This window comes from Haplochromis burtoni, unplaced genomic scaffold (genome assembly GCF_018398535.1).
Source record: "Haplochromis burtoni strain Fernald_Lab_line unplaced genomic scaffold, NCSU_Asbu1 Contig_31, whole genome shotgun sequence".
In the NCBI taxonomy this organism is placed as follows: domain Eukaryota; kingdom Metazoa; phylum Chordata; class Actinopteri; order Cichliformes; family Cichlidae; genus Haplochromis; species Haplochromis burtoni.
In genome coordinates this window covers 644850-670267 of record NW_024582392.1, presented here as the reverse complement: position 1 = coordinate 670267, position 25418 = coordinate 644850, and the positions used below count along the sequence as shown (strand labels likewise).

The following is a 25418-nucleotide window of genomic DNA, read 5'->3' as shown; positions in this document are numbered from 1 at the left end:
GAAGCTGGACAACTAATTGGTTTCAATTTCAATTACTTCAACAGAAACCCAGTACTTTTTTCTACCTGGTGTCATTAATTCATGCGTGAATAATCATCAACAATTTAGAAAGAATATATCAGTATCTCAAAGCTGTTATTTATCAGTGATGAGAAATAAAATGAATTAATTGTGCAGTCCTCTGGTTGCCACATAGTAATTCTCTTTTTTCTACTTTTTACTAATGAAGAGTTAGAATGAGAAGGAATGCAGGGTCAGATTTTACATGAATACAGAAAGGTATTGGGAAGTACTTCTTTAATCCCCCAATAAGCTCTGCAGAGCATCAGTGTAGTCACTTTATTGGCAAAAACATAAATGAAAGACAACTCTTTTAAGTAATGTTTATTGAAAAAACATTCAAACTTTGTCCAGATTTAAGCATTTATATCTACCACACTTGCTTTAAGTAGGTACAAAAAAAAGATCAGCGCATGTCTAAGGTATAATTCTGGGAAATTGTTTGATTTCATCCTAAATATAACACATCAGTGTCTGTAATTCAACAGATGCTTAAAAAAAAGTATTTAAAAAAAACAGCCCCGGTGCTTGTGACACGCATAACCACTTGTATTTAGCTGTGTGAGGCTGTGACGATTCACAACGGCTTGTCCTGCAGCAGAGGGCAGTTGTCCACGACTCCTCGCCGGTTCAGGATGTTCCAGAAAGATAAGGGTCCAGAGGTGCTTTGAGCCCCGCGGAGCTGTGAGCCTCCAGACACAGTGACGTCTTCCTTCAGAGGACGGTAGGACTTAAAGCGCCTGTCGAGCAAAACAATCACAGGCTATTTTTAAGCATTTATGATTTATTCATGTTAAAGTATGAAATAATAATGTTAACAGGGTTGCCTTCATTAGTAAACCAACAGATTCTTATATGCACATCACCTCCACTCTACATAACCTTTTAAAGATTTTAAGTTCACTGACAGTAATGTTGTGTTTTTCACTCTCATTACACTTTTGGTGTCTTTTTTTTTGCTGCAGCAGGCTTCTGTTTAGCAAAGAAAAACTCAATTAAAAAAACCTCTTTATGCTACATGTTCAGCCCCAAAGTAAAGGCCTACAGATTTGTATGTCTTTTTACCAACATGTCATGTTTGTGCATCAAAGACTGTATATCAAAGATGGATGTAACCACAGTGACGTAGCACAAGTGGTCACCTTCATGTGAAAAACCACAGTTCCTCTTATGGCTGCTTTAGGCTGGTTCCTCAACCGAGTCAGTTAAAATACTGGACATGTTAACAGCCTGCTACAAATAAACACTTTGATTTCTCATTTTTGTTTCGACCTTTCATAACGAGCTTAGTGATGATATCTAGTTAGCTGTTGGCTGCATATTATTTTTACCCTATTCCTCTGTATTCCTCTTAAAATATATGAAACAAGAAGCACTTCGAGAGCACAACCCTTCGCAAAGGCAGCTCACTCTCTGGGCAATATTTACTTTTAAGGGAATAGTATTATATGTTGCATATATTATATTTTAATATAATATATAATAAAATAAAGTGAAATTAGTTGAAAATGTGAAAATATTTTTGAAGTTTTGTTTTGCAAAAAATAATATTTATTCAGAAACTTTGCACGTGTTCAAGTTGACATGTATTTAAATTGTTATAACATGTTACTGTAACATACATAACAAATCATAACCAGTGTCCTTTACTAAATGTTGAATCCCCATATATCATTCCCTATTTATCTTTTTGTTATTAATACAAACAATAGCAGTAAGAAACAGAGTTTTAAACAGATCTATATAACGTTGTTATCACTCTGACTTTCACATCAATCTCTTGACCTTGAAGCAGAGGAAAGAGGTCATGAGTGGCATGATATTTTAAATCTCTATATAGTACTTTCTAAAAGTTATAAGGCTTTTTGTCCATTTTTCCACCAATAAATCATTAAGTTCAATCAAGTTGACCTTGAAAACTTTTTTACTCACACACACATGCAATCACTACCAAAAACAACCTCCTTGGTGGAGGTAATAAGAAAACAGCCATCTAGAAATAAGTTGGAGTTCTTACTTGTAAGAATATGCCACTATCCCGACTGCCAGAACAAATACCAGGACACCCAGCAGCATGGCGATAATTTCAGACGAGGACAAACCAGAGCCTGAAACAAGGATCACACTGTCAGGTCAAAGCAGACACATCAAATGCTGTCAAACCAAATCAATTCACGTTACTGTTGTATGGGGGGTTATGTTGCATACCCATGTCAATGTGGACTTTGGCACTTGTTACAGCTAAACTGACATCATTGGTCAAGGAAACATTGATGCAGTAGACACCAGAGTCATTGAGGAAGTGGTGGAGTACCAGCTGGCACTCTTCTGATGGCTCCACCATGTTGCACACTGAGTGAATTGGCCTCAAGCACTCAGAATCCAAAAGCACACTGCAGACCTCTTTGGGAAGGCTGCAGGAGAAAGAAAGTGAGTAAAATCAAACTGTACACTTTAAAGTGTGGCTATTTTTACTCATTTAGAGGTTCTTGCTTTGATTCTTGGACTCTACTAAATAGCTTTGCACTACCCAGAGTTCAAAATAACCAGTTCTTAATCAGATACTGGTTCAACTGTCTTAAACGTCTTAAATGTTTTAACTTTCTTTCGATTCCCTTTAAGCCAACTTTCTTCTGGTTCTTTTCTTCCGAAGCCAAATTTCTTTTCACAAAGAGAAGGCTTAAATAGGTTTGATAATAATAATAATAACCAAGAACAGAAGTAAAAGGGGGGAAAAGAACATTTGAACCAAAAAAAATAGTGTATATACTGATGAGTGTTATAATGGTTATCCTTTCCCCTAATTTCTTATCACTAAAGACATACATAAAGGCCAAAATCACATATTAGTCATATAGGAAGCTGAGGCCTCATATGGAAGACATTAATTATTCAGCACATTCATATTGTGGTAGAACAGGAGACCTGTAAGCAGGACAAAGTAGATTGGACTTCACATGGTCAAATTGTTTCTGCATGTCTGGATTTTCTTTCTTGTTTGGAATCATATAAGCAGGGACAGTGGTGAATCCATAGTGTCTTAGATATAGTTATTTGCACCACATAATAATGCAGTGCAAATAATTCATTCTGTTATGCGAATAAGATCAAAATCTGCTGCTTTCTAATTAACATGGTTATTATTTCTCTATTTTATAGCCATTTACAATCGACTATAATGAAAAATAGACACTGAAAACAGATTTTAATGTTAAAAAAGGATCCATTTCTCCCGATTCAATTAGTTGGACTTGGTTACAGTATGACAGAGCTCATATCTTAGCAGATCATCTGTACGATTATGTTATCATCCCCTCAAAAACTTCCTGAGGAAGCAGACAAACGTTCAGCTACTCTCCCCTTGGCCTCAGACTCACACACGAAACACTTTGACAGTCAATGTTATCAGGAAGGCTGAGTGCTTGGAGCCATCTGGAGCCTGTTTACAAAGGAGCCTGTGTATAAACTGTTCTTACTATTGGAAATGTTCCACCTCTGTGAATGTAATAAGATGACTAGATTTCCTTTAGAGGCTTTCATTTATTCTGTGGCAGCTTAAAACATGGTGCAGGACCACTCACCTTCCCAGGCAGGTCACAGTGACATCCAAAACATTTTTGTTCATCCTGGGTGTTGCCATCACTGTATTGTCCATGTGTACAATCTCTACTTTTTCAATTCCCTCTGAAAACAAAGACGCAGAGAAAGAATCTCACTGATAATCACCTTTTAATTTGTCTCTGGGTGTGTTTTTTACATTTAAGGAAAAGGGTACAAATAAAACTCACCAAATATTTCTATGCTGGTGCAGAAGGATCCATAACGATATATCACACAATCGTCATCAGAGGATTTTTTGTCGGCATCCCTCTTAACCAGCACAACAACTGGAGCTTGTCCCGTGAGTGTGACTGTGCGCTTAGTGTCTGGTGAGAACAGCCAGAGAATTATTGCACAAACAATTCATACTGGCATTTGTAATTTGCACCAAAGACACATCAGCAACTTTTGCAAATTGTTTTGGCTGCTGTGAAACAAGATTTGCAACATCTTTAATTTTACAACTGCATCAGGAGCGCAAACTGATGCAAAAGCAAGAAAATGCAAGACAGACAGCTGTTGGGTTAGTAAGATGAAATTTATGGAGTAAGATTAGTTTATATGCATGTTTATTCCTGGATTTCCTTACTTACTTCACTGCTCCTTTACTTTGTCGACTCTTATTTTGGTGCGTTTTGTAGCTTCATAATCAAATCACATGGAATGAGGTCAAATGGACTGAGATCTCCCAGCCAGCATGCAAATCGCATGTAAAGATGATAAAGTCCAACACAGCTGTTTGAATTTGCTCAGCTTGCTTTGTACAATGGTGGTGTTTCAAAAAACATTTACATTTGAGGAAATCACTCAATGATCTTATCCTGATCATCTGACAGTTCGCTTGCTGATATGTTTGCCCTTTAACAGGATGCTTTGTTGTTTCTGCACATTTTAATAAGCTCCAGTATTTGACAGGGAAAGTATCTGAAAGTAATAGATATTTAATAGATTCCCAGATATTTTTCTAATCCACTCTAGCCACGTCTGTAGATGGACACGTGTGGCATGCACGTGGCAGCTGCCAGTCCATGGTGTGCATGAAGTAATCCATGAATTGTCTCTTTGTGCAAAACAAGAATCTCAACTGATGTATGACTGTAAGGCGTGACTGCTGAGTCACTCTCAAGTCATTCAGCGGCTTGACAAAAAGGAAAAGTGACAGACGGTTGAACATTATACATTTAGAATCTAAAATCTTTATCCTCATATAATCTTTTTGAATCTATAACTGCTGGTGTGAAATGCAGAAGTCCAGTGCAGGTTACAAGTTTTTACATCTAACAATGTCATTTAGACTCTTAATGTATGCTAAAATACATTTTTATAAGCGTTAATATCTCTGCCAGAGTTTTTAAAGTTTCAGTAATAGCAGGCCGTTCAATTTCAGATTTTATTTTTAATGTATGTAATGCAATGAATCACCAGTTCACAACAAAATACCCTAAAATTTTAGCTACAATATAGCAAAAGAATCCAATGAACAGACCAATCAGATCACTTGTGAGCAGCAGTTGGCCACAGTGGGAACAAAGAACTCCGTCTCAAGAGGAAGAGACTGCCGTTTGAGGTTTGGATTTGAGGTTGAGGGACAAGAGGATGATGGAGAGATCAGGTGTATGAAACAACTGTACATAATGCTTTAATGAGAAGTCTGTGTGAGTTTTATGTGTACGAATCCTGCACATGTGACCTCATGTGTGGCTAAGCTTGAAACATTTATCTTCCAGGAAACTTTTGACTATTTTCATGCAAATGTTGCTCACCTGCTGTCAGCCTGTTCCCTGCCTCTCTGTGAGCTAGCAGCTGGTTGATGGGAGACGGAGTCTTTTCCACAGTTGGCGTTTCCTGGGCCAACTGAGTGTTGGGGGCAGTGGAGGCCTCGTACTCGGTGTTGTCCTCTTCCGTGTCCGAAGGACCAGTGTTGACATTTACACCAACTGACTTGGTTGAAACCAGAACAGGCCCAGCAGACGCCAGTACAAGAGCTTTCACTGCAAACATATTCATTTACGTTCATGAAGGCAGGATCAGTATTACACACATATCTATCTGTCTGCTCTGCATTTCTCTCTCCTCTTCTCCCTCACTCCTGAACCAATCAAAGCAGATGGCAGCCCTTCACTCAGACTCATTCCCTTGTTGGTTTCTTCCCCTAAAAAGATCGTTCTTCCTCCCTTTCATCACCACTTTCTTACTCATAGTGAATCACTGGAGTTCTTTACCTTATATTATAAAACACTTTTTGACAACCATTGCTGTGAATTGGTGCTTAATGCATAAAACTAAAATTATCTTCCACGTGAAGCTTCCGCTTCCTATATGACTAATAACCAATATATAATTATCATGTAATTATTATTTTACAATCACTTCCTGTATTTGCTCACAGTAAACTTTAATATTTTAAACTTGTGCTCATCTTGAACTTAACTTCTGATTATTGCTGCTCCTGTCACCAGGGGGCAGCGTTTTACAAGTTGCTGTGTTAAACTGCTTTCAGATGCACATTTTTTTTGTTTGTTTGTTTGTTTTGTTTGGGGGGAGGGGGGGATCTTTTTTCTTTTTAGCTCCAGCCCCATTTGCTTAAGAGATTTTTCCCATTCAACTCCTGAAGAAAGATATGATTAACTAACTGCGCCATCTTGTGGTTCAAATAAGTATTACATAAAAGTACAGCCTGACCATAGTTTAACTTCATTTGATATCTCACATTATTATTTTATATATAAAATCATTTTGGTTGTTCTTTCATGTTTTGTTGATAGTTTTTAGACATTATATAGTTTTTAGACATTATATACTTTGCATAAAGATTTCAGTTTAAACATGTTATTATATCTATTGCTGAATTTTAAGGAAGCAACATAAATTATTTTTATTATGGGTATTTGTAAATTCCACTGTTGTATTTGTCACATTTTTAACATGCTGTGAGTCTGAATGACTGCTTCCATGACCGCATCTCTTTTGTAAAACAGATTTTTATTACAACCGGACTTCCAAGTAAAATAAAGAGAATTAAACAAATAAAATGTAGTGTAGTGCTTTACATTTTAACTACACTTTCACTTTGGCAAGCCAAAGGTCGCTTGTTCAATTCCAGCTAGAGACACAAATCCCTTTGGGCAAGGTTGTATCAGGAAGAGCCCCCAGCATAAAACTTTGCCAAAGCAAACATGTGGAGTGACTCGCTGTGGGATCTGGCAAAATTCACTTTATTTTGGCTACTTTATTTTGTTTTAATTCATATTTTCACTCCAAATGTTGAATTCATCAGCAAGTGAGAGTTAATGTAATCATCTATGTGCATAATAATATTGATACAGTGTTGACTTGACATTTGAAAAGAAAAAAATGAAAAAAAAAAATCTAAATCTAGAGAATAATGAGAATAATATTTTTCATGTTAGTAAATGATTCAGACTCACTAAGTATTTTTATGATCCTTTAATTATAAAAAATAACTGTGTGCTACCTGTGGTGCCCGGATTGTTAGATGGACCAGGGGTCTTGGTTGGGGTATCCACTGGTGGGTCACAGGCCTTGTCCGGGATGACCGCCTGGATCACCACTTTAGGTTTGAATGAGCCCGAGCTGATGTAGGTGTGAGTGACAGTCAGCTCTCTGGAAATCAGAGCCCCGCTTGCATCCCCAAAGTCCCAGTTGAAGGTGATGTCTGCGTTGCTGAGGTACTCGCTGGGGTCGTGGAGAGTGATGGTGAAGGCGATCGCCCTGTTCTGGATGAAGCGCATGTCGGCCGCCTCGATGTCATTGACTTGGTCCAAAGAGACAGCGAAGGGGATTTGATCTGAGGAGGACGCCAAAGCATGATGTTAACAAATAAATGAGCAACAGATTTGCATTTCATGACTATCATGAGAGAACGTGAGAGCAAATATTTCCCCTCACTCCTTTATTTTAGGCTTTATTAAGCAACAAACAGATTTATTATGCTTTTGATGAATGTTTCAGTTAGCATCTTATTATGCAGTGCACTCTTATTTTATTTCATGCATATCTCTACTAAATTATAATTCCACTATTTTGTTCCTTTGCCTGACCTGAACGCTATGTTTCTGTTTTCTGTCTGTTACTAACCAGTTATGGAGAACTGTGTGGAGGCATATCCCAAAGGAATGAACTTCTCTTTGCTGCGGTAGTGGTAGATAACGATGTCCATGGTGTAGGAGCCCAAAGGGATGTCATCTGTGCCGATAGTCAGGGAGGAGGAGGGCCCGTCTGCCACCTGCCAGTACTGACCTGCCAAATGAGCAGCAGAAGCCCAGTGAGATAACACTGAACAGATCATTTAAAGAGAAACTGAAGTGCTTTTCAATGCTTTCTGACTTGTATATAGATATACAGTCATAATAAATCTCAGTACAAGAAAACAAAAGTTTCAGCTTCAAGTTTCTTCACCTCTCTTTAGCATCGTCTGTTACTTTGGATGTTTAAACCCAGGTATTTAAACTCACCTGCCTTCACTACCTCTACTCCTTGTTTACCTTTCCACCTGTTTCCCTCTAATTCACACACATATATTCCTCTTCACTCCAGAGCATCTCCACCACTCCAGGCTCTCCTCCACTTGTTCTCTGTTCTCACTACAGATCACAATGTAATCACAGCCCCACCTTCAGTCCGTCTGCCACTCCCACTGCACACCTCACCACTGTCTTGTTTTCCTCATAGAAGCATTTCATTTTGTTCTTCATCTACTCATTTATTAATAGAAGTGAGCTCCTCTCACCCCAGGTCTTCCACACAAACACGTAGGCGGGTTTCTTGTCTTTTTTCACTAGCGTTCCATCAGGGAACACAGCCTCCCAGTCTGTGTTCTGTGTTGGGTATACTGGCTCAGACTCAAGATGCTTTGTTCCTGTAACAGGAAGAGAGATTCTAATAATTTATGATTTCACAGATAAGCCCCTGACATGCTGTTGTTAAATAAGTGATGGTGCAATGTGGAAAGTTATTATAATTCATTACTATTCTTCCTGTGGGGACTGGCAGCTGCAAAACACTTTTAATTGCACTGATTAAATAAATGCATTAAGTCACTGAGGGTCAAACGTGCATGCGTTACCGTTGATTACGCAGTCTTCAGCCCAAACCACGTCTCCATCAGGCAGCACCTTTTGGTTGTGTGGAAACTGCAGGTCAATAGTGAAGGTAACTCTGGCTCCAGTCAAAGTTGGGGAATCATTTCCAACATTAAACGTCACTTTTCCTCCTGTCCCAAAGACAGAAATGAAAGTATCTGTCAGTATAATACTTCATTCAGGACAATAAAAAAGCAAATAAATGAATAAAATAAACATCTTTAAAGATAGACAGACAGACAGACAGACAGACAGACAGACAGATAGATTTAGATTTAGATTTAGAAGAGATAGTTTACAACTGATGTACCTTTCCAAGAGTCTTTGTATCGTGGGTCTCCATCTTTCCAGATCGGGTACATCTTGGTGTTCCATGACGGGTAACGAGTGAAGCGGTTTTTGGGCTCTGAAATATCGGAAATAAATATATTTAAAACAGAATACAAACTCTCCTCCATACTAAAGATTTAATTTGTTACTGTGGGTTTAAAGCTTTCTTGTAATTCTCTGTTATCTGGTAGTAATTAAACAGAACTGGTGCCATTAAAGGGAGTTGTCCCAGTGATTAAAACTAACTTTTATAGTTCTCACAAACCTCTTTGTTGTTTCTTACAGCAGCCCAAAAGTCACTGTTGTTATTTATTTATTACTGGAGCTATGATTTGATTTATAAAATGTAGCTGAAGATGGATAAATAGATGAATGAGGGGGTTTTGCAGTATGGAGCTCTGATCTCAATCCCTCTCATGTGATGCTCAGCTGAGTGTGTGTGATTAACAGCGTCACATGCAGGGTTGAGTTTGGATTAAACCTATTGGCAGATAAAGACTCGCCAATTATGAATTTAGCCTCAGTTATTTTACAGCAATCACGTTCCTCTTTCAGTCAATTCATGGAAAAACTTGAGTGAACATTAGATGTGTAAAAAGTTTACTCCAGAGCTGAGGCAGAATTTAGTGACAGCCGCTCAACTTTATTATTTATTCAAGTTTTGGGGTTTGTTGCCCATCATTTAGCAAGAAAGCTCTTCAAAGGCTGGATAAGAGGAATTATTACAGCAATCGGTAACTCCCAGCTCTTTTTTATTTACTGTATGTTTTTAAAGTGAGTGTTTGGCTTCTTGTTCTGCAAAGACTGAATTCTGTGTTATTCATGTGTCATGTCTTTCATGCATGGTTGAGTAAAGAGGTCATGGGAAAAAGTAGCCTCACATCTTATAGACCACAACATTGTAATGTGTTATCACCGTGACTCTGCATATGCATGTCGCTCTTTATGTTACTACACAGGTTGTATTTCTTATTTGAGAAGTGACAAAACATTAAGTTTAAATTCCCTCTCTGAGGAAACCTGTGATCAAAATTAAACAGACATGCTGAAGAAGCTTTTATCAAATATTCACAGATTTCTGTGGAAGTATGCAAAGTAGAGCCATTTTAGAGAGATAATTCTTCATTTGCATTTCAGAAAACTTGTAATATAAAAATAAGATTCTCAGTGTAAATAATCATCTACACAAGTTTCATGGTAATACCACATCTAAATGTTTCTATTTTTACCCCATATTCATAAAATAATCTAAAGAGTTGTGGCTTAGAAACAAGAAATAAATAGATTGTATTATTTTTTTCTTTGTACAGTGAGCAATTTTCTAGTTTAAAAAAACAAATATGACGGATAACATGAAAGAAATCAAATCAAATTTGTATTCTTCAGGGTTCTGAAGGTACTTGGACATTTAAAACTGTTGTGTGAACAGATGAATTCCATAAAAATGTAACTAAATCTGTGTAAAATACACGTAGTAATGTTTTAATCACTCATATCTACAATCTCAGTAACAGAATGCTACTACTTTACTTCTACTACTTTAAATGAATGGTTCAGTTATTTGCAGAGATTCATATAACAGTACACAATAACATTTTAACACACCCAAAACTCACAACATTATAAAAATAGTCTTCCGGTATGGCAGTAAAATGCCAGTTAAATATTAATGGAGTGTATGAAACTTGGGCATATTTATGATTATTAATATTTCTTCATACTTCAGCTACTTTTACACAGTTGATTTTTAAAGCTTTCTCCAGGTTGTTTGTTCATTTTTACGTTTGTGATGCTGAATCAAAATCTCATCCTAATACTGAAAATTCTCTCTTTAAATCTGAAGATTTCTAATCTAAATCATGCGTGACTCTGCGTCTTCCTCTTACTGCTTAAAGCATTTTTAAATGAAAAAGCATTTTCTTTACTCACTTGCCACAGTTTGTGAAGCTGCTGCCAGCAGCACCAATAGCACAGCAGACGTCCACATCATCTCTGTGAAATATCCCGTTAGTGAGCAGCAGGCAACAGAAAACTGGCTTTATAAACGGTCTGATGTTTGACCTCATGTGATGCACTAGCAACAGAAACGCCTTCTTCCTCCACTCAGAGTTCGGGGCGCCTGGAGCAACAGGCCTGGTGTGCATAGAGTCAAAGCTCGTCTCAGGGATTACAGTCACACCTCCAGCTGGGAAAGAGCCACACGATCACTTAAGGAATGTTTAATTCCACATTTAACATAGGTTCACAAGTTCGCAAGTAAAAGTCTAGTAAGTACTTTCACTCAAATTCTGCATTGGCCTACTTTGCATTACTCTACTAACATCACATTCTACGCTACATTTAAGAGGAAAACATTTCACTTTTTACAGTACATTTTTATAGCTGACATTAGTATTTATTTTGATTATAAAACCTATATAAAACATATAATTTATGTACTTAATTACTCAGACTCGGTTCAGGCTACAGTTTAGCCAACCTAGATACTAAAATGATACAGTGGCATTAAAGTATCATTAAGCTACATGTCATCTAAGGACTTAATGCATTTTTGCATTGATTTTACTTTTTTCTTTAATTTTTTTATTACCAAGTAATAAACATTAGTGATATTTATTATCATGCTAATGTGGCTTTGTTTGTTTTTTTCAGTTCAGCTCAGTTACAGTTAATTTTCAGTCGACTTCGTCCTTTCAGTTCAGTTTCTATCATTTGAAAATCTTTCGTTTTCAGTTCGACATCAACATTACAATTGATGTTTTTTACAAATGTTTCATTTTATGAAGGTAACTGACTCCCATATCAGTATTTATTTTACTTTAATTAATTTTATAACCTTATAATATAATTTATAGTTATTTATGGTCAATTTTTAAAATTTCATCTGATAAAATATTTTTCAGCCTGGATTCAGTATTTAGTTTATGCAACTGTAATAACTATATAATTAAAATAATTCTGCATTAACATGTAACTTCAGATTTTAATTTAAAAATAAAGTTTACATTTAAACAAACATGTCTGAAACTTTCAATCTGTTCATATTCATCAGATTGAGAGAAACACATATTCTGTCCAATCCATCTTTAATTTGATTTATTTATTGTTTGTTTTTATACCGACGCAGAGATAAAGAGAGTCTTTGATCATAACTGTTAAAAAGAGTTCAAAAATATCAGTTGCACACCGAGATTCCAGCACTATAGACAACATTGTGATATAAAATTATTACTAAGTATTCAGATGTAATGCTTACTGTCAGTACCTGCATATTTGCATCACTTCAAACTTATTGTATTTATTCTGAAGCATTATTAACGTGAACAAATATGTAAAATTCTTTGTTACGATACACCAGGATCCCCTTTAAATCATGAGGGTGAAGCTAAACGGACTAGTGTGCATGATGTGAGGTTAGTTTGTTTATTGGTTTGTTTGTTTTTTTAATCTTTTACCTTTTTGTATGAAAATGTATGAAAGAAGAGAGAGAGAGACTCTGTAACCATAACAGCACAAAAGTGTACAAAAATAACTGCTGCATGTTACTGATCCTGGACTGTTGACAGTAATTCATATGATAAAGCTTAAAGTGTTATCATATGAATATCATTACTTGTTATATACTTTTTCAAATATCACAAATATTATCATTACGTTTATAACTGTTTACTTGTGTAATTATCCAAACCTTTATACGTTTTCTGCTTTTTGTATTTGTTTTTTGTACTTGTTTGTTTTTTGGTTGCATTTAGATCTAATGTAAATCATCTGCCAGCATAATGAAAGACAACTTAATGATTCATCAGAGTTCAATACACCAGGAACAGACGAGGATCTTAGGATCCTCGTCTGCATTCTGTTGGTCTTAAAAGTAAGTATGAAAGCTCCTAAATCTCTCCAAAAGTCACCTGATCCATCTCTATTATGTATTGATTTACACTGAAATGCTGTCAAATCAAAATCATAACAAACTGAACATAAATAAATGCATTTTTAAAAATGCTCTCAATCTGTAGAAGTTATAGCAGTTATATGCTTCACTGTGGCATTGAGATACACCATAATATCTGAAATGTTATGTAAAATGCACAATGGAGAGGGTTTTTTTGTTTTTTTTTTACATTTTATTCTAACAATAGGTCACACACAATGCTAAGCGAGGCCTGCAGAAAGAAATGGGAGGAATGCAACCTTAATGAGGATTACTGAAGGGCTTGTGACTCCTTAAATTCATCCGGCTTTGTCCTTCCACCAACTTTAAAGTCACTCTGCTCAAAGTTTTATTGTCTCCGTATCATATGCCAAACGGCCACACGTTTTAAACCTCTTTTCAAACAATGTCCACATTCACAGCAAATCCTGATCAGACCTTTTTCATCTGCTGAACGTGAACCCTGTAACACCCCTCAGGCCTCATCTCCAACATGTACCGCCCCTTAGCATGAAAATAATGATAAAATAATGCAAAAATGTAAAGAAATAACAAAGTAGATTAGTCGTAGATTAAAAAGATTTCATTGATCAGCTGCTAAAATGTTACTAAGTTGTAATAACAACATTAATTAAAATTTTTAAAAAATTAAAGCTGTTATTCCAAACCCAGTATAACACACTAATCCAAACCAAGTGATGTGGAGAAAAAAAATTATAATTTTGCTTCAGAGTTCTGTCTTTAGAGATTTTTTGATATTACTTAATGTACACCAGATTTCAAGACTGTTATACACACATTTCATTCAAGATGTAAACCCCCTCCTGAACACTGGAAATGAGGATGAAGACCAACAAATAACCTCCTGCAAAACAAAACCTTGACTGGACCCTTAATTGTGTTTCTACAAGTTACATAAAATGGGATTGATGGTGGGATGTTGTTGCTATCTGCAAAAATCACAGATGAATATAAGACTGGACCAATCCTCTTATTTAACTGCAAGAAAATGAACCTTCATTTGTTGCTTTGGCTTTGAAGCTTTTATTTTACTTCCTGGTGTCAAAATTCAGTGTAAACTCTAAAACTGACTTTTTCTCCTTGATGTGACCTGGTTAGGAGGCTTTGCCACTCCAACATGAAGATCTTCTGTCACAGAGTCAGTTTAAGCCTGTCTCAAGTCGGCAGAGAAAGAAGGTGCACTACGGTGGACTAATGTTGCCTTTTATTCATCTCCATATTTGCTATGGGAAGCTGCACTGGTTTGGGAGTGGCTTTGTGTGGCTGTGATGGGATTGGATTGGATTAATTGAAGGCAGGTGTATTTGATTGCAGTGATACTCTAGTCGACGAATAGCCCACACTACAAATGCTGCTTTGATATTTTGTCTTTCTGTGCAGGTGTGCCATATGGCCAGATCTAAGACGACTCTGTGCAGGCCAGGACTATAAGCCGCAGCCTGAAGGCAGAGTTGGGTTGCTGAGGCTGGAGTGATTACTGGCCTTCTACTTACTGGGTGGTGGGTCTGTGGACAACTGCTGATCGCTGTTAAAGTCGTTGACATGTAAAATACAACTGACTTGGGGCATTGCTGACTCTGGCCTTGGATTGTGTGTTTTATCCATTTTGCAACTGCAACACTGGACTGTTTTATGCTTTCCTTTTTTTTGATCATTTTACTAATAAATTATCTCTTAGAATTGTATTGGTTGTCATCTTTAGCCCATGGCTGAGGTGGTTGGTCAGACCAAAATCTGTGTGTTACAGAAGGTGGGAAGATTTTTTTGCATTTCATGTCTTCACTGCTCAGTTTGGAGGTCTGGTCCAAGCAGAAATCATAATCCAAACAAGGCTTCAGTTTGTCTTCATGTGTAAATTTACTCTTTTATTCCACCTACTTGTCACTTAACACACCGAAAACAGCATTTGTTGCTTTATTAAAACATGAAGGGTATAAAGAAAAGAAATGTATAAATCAAACATGGTTTTTAAAATAAATTACTTAAAAAAATTAAGCAAAAAAATGCAGGTTGGAACAGTTAAGCAGTGAACAGAGACTGACTTTCTTAAACACATTTTTGATTTGAGGACTGTCTCTTGCGTGCATTTGCAACACGGTGCCAGATGAGTTATGTTCGGTGCTTTGTTGCCTAGCAACAAGAATATGAACCGTCTCAGTATCCACCTTCATCTTTTTTCATCTTTCCCGAAAGCCTGTTGAGCAATAAAATCAGCCACGAAGACCAAGAAACTGACAGAAAATCAACACTTTTCATAAGATGTTGTAATAATAAGAATCTAGTGCCTCTGCTGATTTACAGTTTAAAGAGCCCCAGTCAGATGTCGGAAGTAACAAAGTACAAATACCTTGTTACTGTAAGGAGAATTTTAAGGCATCTGTGCTTTGCTTGACTAGATTATGTTTCTGACAGCTTTTTACTTTTACTCCTTACGTTTTTAAAATAGGCTTGTTAGTTTTGGTTCAACACATTTGAGGGGAGATATTATGACGCTGCGAGCCTTCACACATCAAACATCTGAGCCTAAACTGTAACACGTGAAAGGCAATTCTGTTGGTGTATTAATCACCAGGAGATGTGGCATAAAAAACAGATGAAAGATGAAAAATATGACTTTGTGCCATAGTGAGGGGTTTTTATTTATTTATTCTGACTAATAGTAAAGTCAAATTTAATTTCTATCACCTTAACAAACATCACCAAACACACAAACTGTTTGTGTGCAGTTTGTCTCACAGTGTGTTGCTAGCTAAAGGTCCAGCTGCTGTATTTCACAGGGAAGAAACAAAAGAGATGGAGAAAGATAAGAAAGACAGGACAGGAGAGGAAGAAGAGACGTTAGATTTAAAGGTAAGGATTCCTCATTTAAAGCTGACATGCAAGTCCTCATGTTTTTAAATCAACTGTTGGGTCTGTACGTGTGACATTGTGTTTTTTATATTAAGAAACATGCTGCTAAACAAACTGAGGTAAACTAACTGTGTTATTTACTGTGACATGAAAATCCTCTGTAGATTAGTGCAGTATCTGTACTGTTATGGATTTAAAGTAAAGAACAGTGTGTGACTGGTGCACAGTGGCTGTGGTTTCACAGTCAGTAAGGTTACATCAAGTTTAGCAGAGATAAATCTGAAGCTAAACTCATGATCCTGAGATTCATTCACTGAATTCCACCTTTATACCAACTTAATACTGTCTAATATAAAGACAGCATAAACAGTGTACTGTCAGTGTAGGGGATGGAAGTCAGCCAGGAGAACTTTTGAGACATCTGCTGACATCTTGTTGAATTCAGTTGTGTAAATCCACAAAGAGCAGGAGGTCAGCTGATCACAGCCTGTACAATACGAAAATCTAGTGGAACTCTCAGTAGTGGGTTAGGGTTAGCCCACAATGAGTCAACTAACTTTTAGGGTTCCTCCGCCTGCTGAATCCGCTTTAAGCCCTTGCCTACACTTTTTCCTCTTTAGAGGCAAAGTCATCCTCTTCAATGTAGGCAACAGAAAATAGAGCTGTTTTTATTTTCATATTTCTTCTCTGCTGATGTTCTACTTAACCAGTTCAAGCAGAGTTACCTTCATTAGGATTAAAATTTAGACTGAAATCTCCTGCTTTGGATGTTAGTGTTCCTATCTACTAAGATTATTTTAATACTACATTAATATAGCACAAGGTTCAGTTAGCTTTACATTAAAATAGGTGGTTTGAAGATTGGGGGCGGATTTGAGGGCAAAAGTGGGTCTAACCTGCTACTAAAAAGGTATCACTAATGAGTTGTATTTAGTTAGTTTTCAATTAAGTTTAATTCAGTTGTATGTATATAGTGCTAAATCACAGCAATAGCTGCCTCAAGGCGATTTATACCGTAAGGTAAGACCCTGCAATAGCACAACCATCACACCGCGGGCTCTGTACGTGCACACGCCTGCAGGGTGTCAGCCGCAGCGGTGGGCGGCGCTGTAACAAACCGAGTGAGAGTGGAGGAGCTGAGAAGGAGAGCAACTCCGGTTTGATTGGAGGAAGTAAACACATCAACAAAGAAAGATGGCCGAAGTGATAGAGCTGCAGAAGCTTAAGGTTGGTATTTCCCTAAAATATGCACTTAATAACCCGCATTTGGTCGGTTTTTAAAGATAAAGATGGCTTTTAACCGGAGTTAGATGCAGGACCGGAGGTCGGGGTTACGTTAATTAACCGTTTTGAAGGACAAAATGACGTCCGGCTGAGAAGGCGAACACCCGGCATGTGTTCAAAGAGCTAACGGCGGGCTAACGTTAGAATACATCGGCTAAGGAGGGAGAAAAAACATTAAATATGAAATTAATGTTAAATAACAAATACTGTCATATATATATGCACAAAGTCACCTACTGTCTCTGACCTTCTGTAATAACGTTAACAGCAAGTTAATTTGGCCGAGGCTAGCCCAACATTAGCTTTTAAAAGTGCAGCTCAGTTTACTCGGTCTCTGACTTTACATCCACAAGTGTCTTAAAATGCTGCCGCCAGGCTATTTGCCCTGTGCGAACTTATATCAAATGCTTCGCAGGCAGTTTAGGGTTATATTTTAAAAATGTATTTGACTCCATCTCAGGCCACACAACATAAAAATGAGCAGTATGTGTAAACTCTGTGTGTTTGTGGAGTTTATGTGTCCCCAAAGTGTTGGGAGATTCCTGAGTCACAGAAGCCGAAACATTGAACACGACTTACAACAAAGAAATAAAGTAAATTATTAGATAAATAAAATAGCTCACATCACACAAGGGGAGCGACAGGAAGAGGGGAAATGAAACTAAAGAGGCCAGTTAGTAAAAATATAATAAATGAACGAAGGTAAAGATTTTCTGTCTGAGTGTGGTCTGGGTCTGTTTGTTATCTGTGTCCACACATTTGGATGCTCTATGCGTCAGCTGATGGAGGAATCCAAATAGTGTATTTGAGTCAAACTGGATTCAAACTCCAAGGGCAGTGATGGAAAACGATTATCTGACAACTAATGCAGAGTAGCTTCCAGGAAAAAGAAAGAAAGAAAGAAAACATACCAGAGTGCATTACATTACATTAAAAGTACTGAAAAGGTGCTAGAGGAAAAATATCGATGGATAATTTGGTATTGAAATTTCTTTAAAAAGCAACTGATTTTGTTACCTAAATGGGCTTCTTATGTGATTTAATCCAATGAATTTCATGTGTGGTTGTTGTGTTTTCATATTTGTGTGCGGGCTGGAGACATCTATTTTTGACTATCCTAACTAATAGTTAGGGGCATTTTCATTCTGTAGTTTTTCTGGGATTATTTATTTATTTTTTTTAAGAAGAAGAAAGTTGTCACAGCAATTATTAACCTGCTGTTTGTGCAGGCAGTCATATACCTGTGATGCACCCCAGCCAAGACTTGTTTTCTACAACAGAACTGGTCTTGAGCCCCATCCCCCTAATGAAAGCAAGATTGTGCCACATAAAAAGGGTTATTCTACATCACTGACACAGAGAATGAAAATTACTCATTCCTCTTTATACTTCTTTAAAGTCTGCTTGAAGGGCACGTTCGTAGTAGCTGCACTGTAGGCTAGTTTCTCACAAAAAAATGACAGGTACACAAACATCTGCACTGAGACTTATGCTCACCAACTGATGATGAAATGTATCTTTTGCTGACCCTCACATATTCTTTGACCTTCAAATTTGTCACATCAACATAACAGACCATCTAACACAGACCATTTACTATTTATGTACACTATGTTGTACATAAATAGTAAATGGTCTGTGTTAGATGGATTAATGACCGAAAATGTCAGGTTTAAGTAAATGAACTCTGTTTTTTTATTTGTAGCTTGCTGAACTGAGGCAGGAATGCGATGCCCGAGGTTTGGAGACCAAGGGAAACAAAGGGGAGCTCATCGCCCGACTTCAGGCTTATCTGGAGGAACACGGTGAGGAACAATACCTTTCACACCGTCACTCATTTAACTCGCACGCTTGCACAAAACATTTCATTTACCTGCCTAAATAAAGGGCTTAAAATCCACCAATGTGAGACGTGAGAGAAGAGTCATTTATATCTGAAATTAGCTAGCTAAAACAGAGCTTGTCCATATTTGCTAGATCATCTTTATTCTTGTTGCCAACCCAACATTATACATGAATAATCCATGTATAATGATTTTGAATAAAAGAAATGGTGTAAAGTGTTGTAATAGTTAAACACAGAATCATAATTATCATACCTGATTTTGCTGATAGTTCATTCATTAATTGCTTAATAATAAACAGAGTATACGGTGAGCGACGCTCACCACAAAAGAATGTCTGACTTTTCAAATGTATGATTTAGTAAAAAAAAAAAAAAGTTGTATTGCGTAAAAAAAACATTTTTCTGTGTTTGAATCAAAAAGGGATTATGTTAAAATGAATGCTCATGTGAGAAAGTGCTAAAGACAAATCTTATTGAAGTGGAATTACATGAATAAATGAAACATTAAAGTGACTTGTATTCATACTTGACTGAAGGCTCATATATGGTGTAATTATTGACAAATTATTTTAAGTATAACATAGAAAAGAATCAAATGTAATGAAGTGATTTAAGTGAGGTAACTTTTTCTTAGTTAAAAATGGTTGAAAGGTCGAAGATGGAGAAGACGATAGGGTATTTCTGGATATCAGGTGATTATATATAAATGACAGCGATTCGGTGTCCAGAGAGGGGGAGGCAAACAGCCACGAGAGTATAAAAGAAGGCACCTAGGAACATTCAGCGTGGTTTTTCCTCTAGTTCTTGCAATGAGCAGAACACATCATCTTAAAATTTGGTGCTGAGGGTCCACAGTTAGAAAGTGAAGCAAGTAATGCCATAGGAGCCACCACCACACGAACACTTTGAACCTACAAATTGGTTTCATGTTTTTTTTTCTCTGCTCATTTTTGCCGTATTACATTATAAATTCAAGAAGATTTGGACTTCGATTGTTTTCTACTGGACATGTTTCCTTACATTCTACCTTTACGGGAGGGAGAAGTGCATCTTCAGGCCTGCATGTTCCCGATCTCCTGTCCAATCTCTCCCCTTTCAAAGATTAGAACAAAATCAACGTTAGCTCAGAGTGTGTTAATTAGATAAGTATAATTGAGGTGATTGATTGATATTTTGTGATTCTTATTATTAGATTCTGCTTTTGCTTTGCTCCTGCTATATTGCTTTTAAAAATATCCTCCAATTAACATCTAAATTCCCTTTTTAGCACTTTGTGAAACAGTAAAAATCTGAGTATAGTTCATCCATCAGCTCCATTTGAACTCTGCATTGCCTGCTGAGTAATATTCATATGTTCAGTTTAGGGGTAGTTAAACAAAGAGCCGATTCACACTTCCTGTATTCGGGTGCTGGTCCCACAGATCGACAACCCTTGTAGGTGGTTACACGTGCATGTGATGGGTGTGACATAAATTGTTTCTACAGATGATGCGGATGCATTTTAAGTGTTTTCCATGTTTTGTTTTGTTTTTAAATATTCTGAAATTTATATATGTTCGTTCTTTTTTTCTCCTGTTTTCTGAACAACAGAGGAAGATGTGGACGTAGATGACGTGCTTGCAGAGGATGCAGTGGTAAATTTTTACAATGTTTCCCACAATATGCTCTCTTTAAATCCCCCTCTAAGACTGTATTGTTGAGAAGTAATTTTTTTTAAATGTATTTATTTATCTCAGGACTTCACTAAAGTTGAGAGTTCCAACGACGTAAAAGACGACAAGGATTCTGAAACGATCGAGCCTGAGCCGTAAGTTTATCTTCGTTAAATTTACCTTTTTTTGTTCCTTCAGCACTTATTGGCTGTGGACAATGTGACATTTGGGTCTCATTCAGTAATATCTGTGTAGAAATGTTCTTACTAAGCAAATAATAAGTATACGTTACTCTCAGATTTATGAAGCATATGCACCAGCGATGTTTGTCCTTACCACTCCTAGGCAGCCAGCAGAAACTAAAATTTATGATTCGCGTCATCTTTTTGACGTTTGAAATTTTACTTTTTTACTTTCAGGCCTGCCGAGAAGAAGGTGGTGAAAATAACTCCTCCATTATCTGCCAGCGAGGTGTGTACAACCTGTTTGCATCCACTAATGACTTAAATGTGTCAGGTTAAATGTGAGTCAGAGGGGAATTTTAGCTCATAGTAAAGTTCAGTGGTCTATTTTTAGGAGTATATGAACAAAACATATAGATTCATGAGCAAAGGTAATACATCAAATGTATAGGTGTAAGAGAGATTTTAATAGGAAGTATACAAAGTTTAGAGTTTAGACTTTACTTCATGTACAGCAGTAATGTCAGTTTTTTATCTAATTTGTTGAGCAGAGACTTCAGAAGAGAGCCGAACGTTTCAACCTGCCGGCGTCATCTGAAAGCAAGAAGGCTATACGTGCAGCAAGGTGAGGCCTTACCTCAATTATTTCTTCTTTCAAAATAATGCTCGCTGCATTTGGCTTTTTGTCCGAGAACACGATGAATCAGATCTTTATCTCTTTATTGTATCTTTCCAATGTTACTTTATTTTATTTCGGTACTTCAATGAAATCTGGAGCATTTTTTTAAGTGATCTTATTTTTCTTCATAGGCTCTTTTAAATTGTAGTTGTTTTTCAATTTGTTTATCATTTTATATTATATTTATTTTATTGACATTTTTTTGTATCAATAAAATGTGATAACTTAAAAATAGCATAGTTTATGCGACTCCTCCCTGAGTTAGCAATCACTTAGATGAATCAAACATCATCATACATGACAGAAATAATGGTCATGCCTTCTCGAGTAGCACCCATGTAGCTCATGAAGCAGATTTATGTTTCAGTAAATCTGTGTTAAAACTGAAACATGTGTTCTCCTATATTCTAGGTTTGGCTTACCTGCTACTTCAAGTCCCTCTCCAGGTCTGTTGTCACTCTTTACTAAACAAATGGTTGTTGTTTTTTTATAAGAAATGTATCGAAGCTAAGGACTGACTTCGTAGGCTTTTGTCAAAATATGTTTGTGTTTTTTAATTGAATCTTTGTATTTTATTCAGAATTTATTTCTTTTATATGATGACGTTACAAAATGTTTTATTTTCTAATTATACTATAGAGAAGAAACATAAGCCTTTGTAAACCTTTATACATGCCTGTATTATTGTAGTGCAATAATAATAGTAATACTATGATAGCACTAACTTATACTACTGCTAGAAAAATCTATTTTTTCTAAAAGAAGAATTTTATAATTAATGTTATTTGTTATAAATGAATTCCGTTAAGAAGAATTTAAAATTTCCCAGAATTCATCAAACTATCAACTAAATTTAAAACAGTTGTACCAGTTTAAACCACAAGATGGGGCAATGAGTCTGTTTCACCTTTAATTAAATACAAGGCATTAGTGATAGCTCATGTAAAATACATTAACATATATGAAAAATATTTTCTGTAAGATTGTGGGGGGTTTTTGTGTATCTGCTTGATTTAAATGAGCAGATCATCTCCTTCATGTCAGCTTCTCTCACACCTCCAAATAGCTTTCAGTAGCTTATTTTGAAATCGTTCTATGGAGGTCTCATTCTGACCGCTTGATTTGTGCCTCTGCTCTACGCACTGGAGTGGTTGAAGAACTCACAGTGCAGAAGCAGCATGAAAAGTGAAAAATATCAAGTAATATGCAGAGCAAGACCGATTAAATCACAGAGCAGTTAAATTGGTCAGAAAGAAACTTCCATAGTGCAATCTAAAAATAACAGTTATGCTGAAAGCCATGTGGACATGTTTGAGAAGATGATGTTCAATTGGAGATCAGCCAATCAGGTAATGTGTTTTTTGGGAATTTATTTTTTTCCCCCATGAGATGTTACCTAGAACTTTTTGATCATTTCATACTCATATATAGCCTGTGGAGAGCGATGAGTGCAGATATGGTGAACAATACTACCTTTTTAAATGTATTTCTGTATGTAACTAATTTAAAAATAAATGGAAAATACTTTTTTTTTTCTGGGAAATTGTTACTGCAGTAGTTTTCATTTAAAGTGAGACTTCATGCTCAGCCAATAAAAGTTGATAGTGCTAAACTAAAATTGCTAAACATAGATTTAATCAGTTGTAATCAGCCACATCCAACCCCTTAACAACAATATTAGTAGCATTAGTATTAGTAGTAGTGTTATTACAAGTATTTCAGTGTTTATTATGGTTTTTCTCACAGTTTTCTACTTTGTCTTTCAAACAGGTGTCGTTGTAAACAGTAAAGCTGCGGTAAGTGTCAAAGTAAAAAAAAAAAATTCTGATCCTTTATTTCTTTATTGCTCCATCTGACTCAAAAAGGACACTGAATCATCATGTTTGTCTCTGTTAAAGGTGAACGTCGATCAGCTGAAGAAGAGGGCAGAAAGATTTGGCATGAACGTCTCATCTATTTCTCAAAAGGTGAGCTCTAGTGGTTTTTTTGTGTGGTGTATAAACTAATGAATCAGGGTTCATGCTGGACATTAAAAAGCCTGAAATTAAAATTAATCAATAAATCAAAATAAAAAATTCCTGTAAAGTTTACTCTATGTATTTATTTTGCAGATGATCTGTTTAAAATTGGAAGAAAAATTGTCATCATTATATTTGTGACACCACAAAACAAACAATAGCGTGATATGAAATGATAGACGTTTTCATATTGTCATAAAATATATGTCATTATATCGAACAGCCCTAATAGTACTTGTTTTTTCTTTATTTATTAACCCTCTTTAACCTCCTAGGACCTGACGTCCACATATGTGGACATCACATTTTGGGTTGTCTAGACCAAATTACTAAATTTTGCTCTACAAGGGCCTGATATCCACTTACGAGAACATCATGCTGCCACTGTTCTATCAAGATTTAAAACAAATGTCCTCTTATGAGGTTAAATGTTGTTCTGATTCTTTTTTTCTTGTCTTTATTGTTTGCCCTTTTATTTAGTTTTTGTTTACTTTTCCTTGAGAATCTGTGCTAATGTTAAGTAATACTATATATTACAAAATAATTTATAGCTAAATCATTAATATTATACTGACTTTTTCAGATTGAGGAGGATGAGAAGCTTAAGAAGAGGAAGGAGCGGTTTGGAGCCCTAACAAGCGCGGGCTCAGTTGGTGGAGACGACGTCGAGGTACGATTTTGTGTGATTCATATTTCATCACAATGCCATGTGATTTAACCACAGTGAATGAAATAAAGAGGCTGATTAATCTTTTCTTTCTTTTTGTCTCTGCAGGCCAAGAAGATGAAACGTGCGGAAAGATTTGGAAAAGTGTAAATAAAGTGTGAAGTAGGGTTTTTTGTTGTTGTTTTTTTTAAGGGTTTTTTGTGACTGTACATCAGAGATTCCTGAGGATGAGAACCGGAATAGGCTAAAATCAAAAGTACAATTAAATGCAGCTGTATCATTTAAGGTAGTTGAAAAGCACATATTTGGATTTTTTTGTAACGACAGAATTGAAGGGGTGCAAACAGGAGCTTGTAAACAACGCAGAAGTTTCTCAGTTTTAAGATTTTTGCTCATCGTTTCAACTGCATTACAGTCCATTTTTCTAATGTGTATCAAGCAAATACAGCAACAAGCAGCTACTTTACAGTAAAAGATGGTTAATTACTCATCATATAATCTTAAGATAAACTGCTCAGTGAAATCAATAAAATCATTTTACAAATGAAACCATTGACGAGGTTGAAATGTTTTGTTCTGAAGCCGTTGCGTAAAGTTTTCCATTAGTGAAAGAAAAAAATTGATGCTTTTTATATAAACATGTTTTTGTAGAGTGTTCCAGTTATGATGAAACCTGTTATGGAAGTGATAACCGATTGAAACATCTAGTAGTTTACAGTAGAAATAGGAAAAGGAAGATTACTGACTGTAATTTGTTCTCACTGTGTGTTTAACTGTACTTTTGATTGATCAGATAGTCTGATTGGGGTTTTTTTGGAGGGGGGCAGGGGCATCACTGATACACTGCTTCAGTTATCTGTCCATTTTATAACATTTTGTGATTTAAAATAAATTGTTTTCAATTTTTTGATACCTGCGTCCTTGTCTCATCACTGTTGTTACTGGAGTTTGATCATCAGTGTGGACCATTTTAGTACTAAAGAACACATTCTGTCGAAGTGTAGTTTGTATTTTCCTCAGTTGTTTATTATCTTTAAATATGGCTGGAGTTGTGTGTTCATATTTCTCTCCAAGTGTGTGAACATTAAGAAATGTTATTTTTGAGTCAGGCCAGTTAGAGACCTCCAGTTAGAAGTTGTATGATTGTAAGGTTTATCTACATATTTCACAGAGATAACAGAACAAGGCAAATGTGT

General features: G+C 36.3%; 2 protein-coding genes across 2 annotated transcripts; one reads left to right on the top strand and one right to left on the bottom strand.

The window, feature by feature from the left end:
• Positions 1-369: 369 nt before the first annotated feature.
• On the bottom strand, positions 370-11167 carry pmelb (premelanosome protein b). The gene is made up of 12 exons (XM_042219288.1): positions 11022-11167; positions 9073-9168; positions 8747-8893; positions 8411-8539; positions 7759-7920; positions 7136-7468; positions 5424-5651; positions 3849-3986; positions 3642-3744; positions 2269-2474; positions 2078-2168; positions 370-800 (listed from the first exon to the last, which is right to left on the bottom strand). Exons 1-12 carry the CDS (start codon positions 11080-11082, stop codon positions 638-640), a joined length of 1857 nt encoding a protein of 618 aa, XP_042075222.1. The 5' UTR covers positions 11083-11167; the 3' UTR covers positions 370-637.
• Positions 11168-16994: 5827 nt separating this feature from the next.
• On the top strand, positions 16995-25132 carry LOC102312475 (SAP domain containing ribonucleoprotein). The gene is made up of 11 exons (XM_005918765.2): positions 16995-17121; positions 18884-18983; positions 20615-20658; positions 20761-20831; positions 21096-21147; positions 21410-21483; positions 21949-21983; positions 23308-23333; positions 23436-23504; positions 24139-24225; positions 24331-25132. The coding sequence occupies exons 1-11, from the start codon at positions 17089-17091 to the stop codon at positions 24370-24372; spliced, it is 633 nt and encodes a 210-aa protein (XP_005918827.1). The 5' UTR covers positions 16995-17088; the 3' UTR covers positions 24373-25132.
• The last annotated feature ends 286 nt before the right edge of the window (positions 25133-25418 follow it).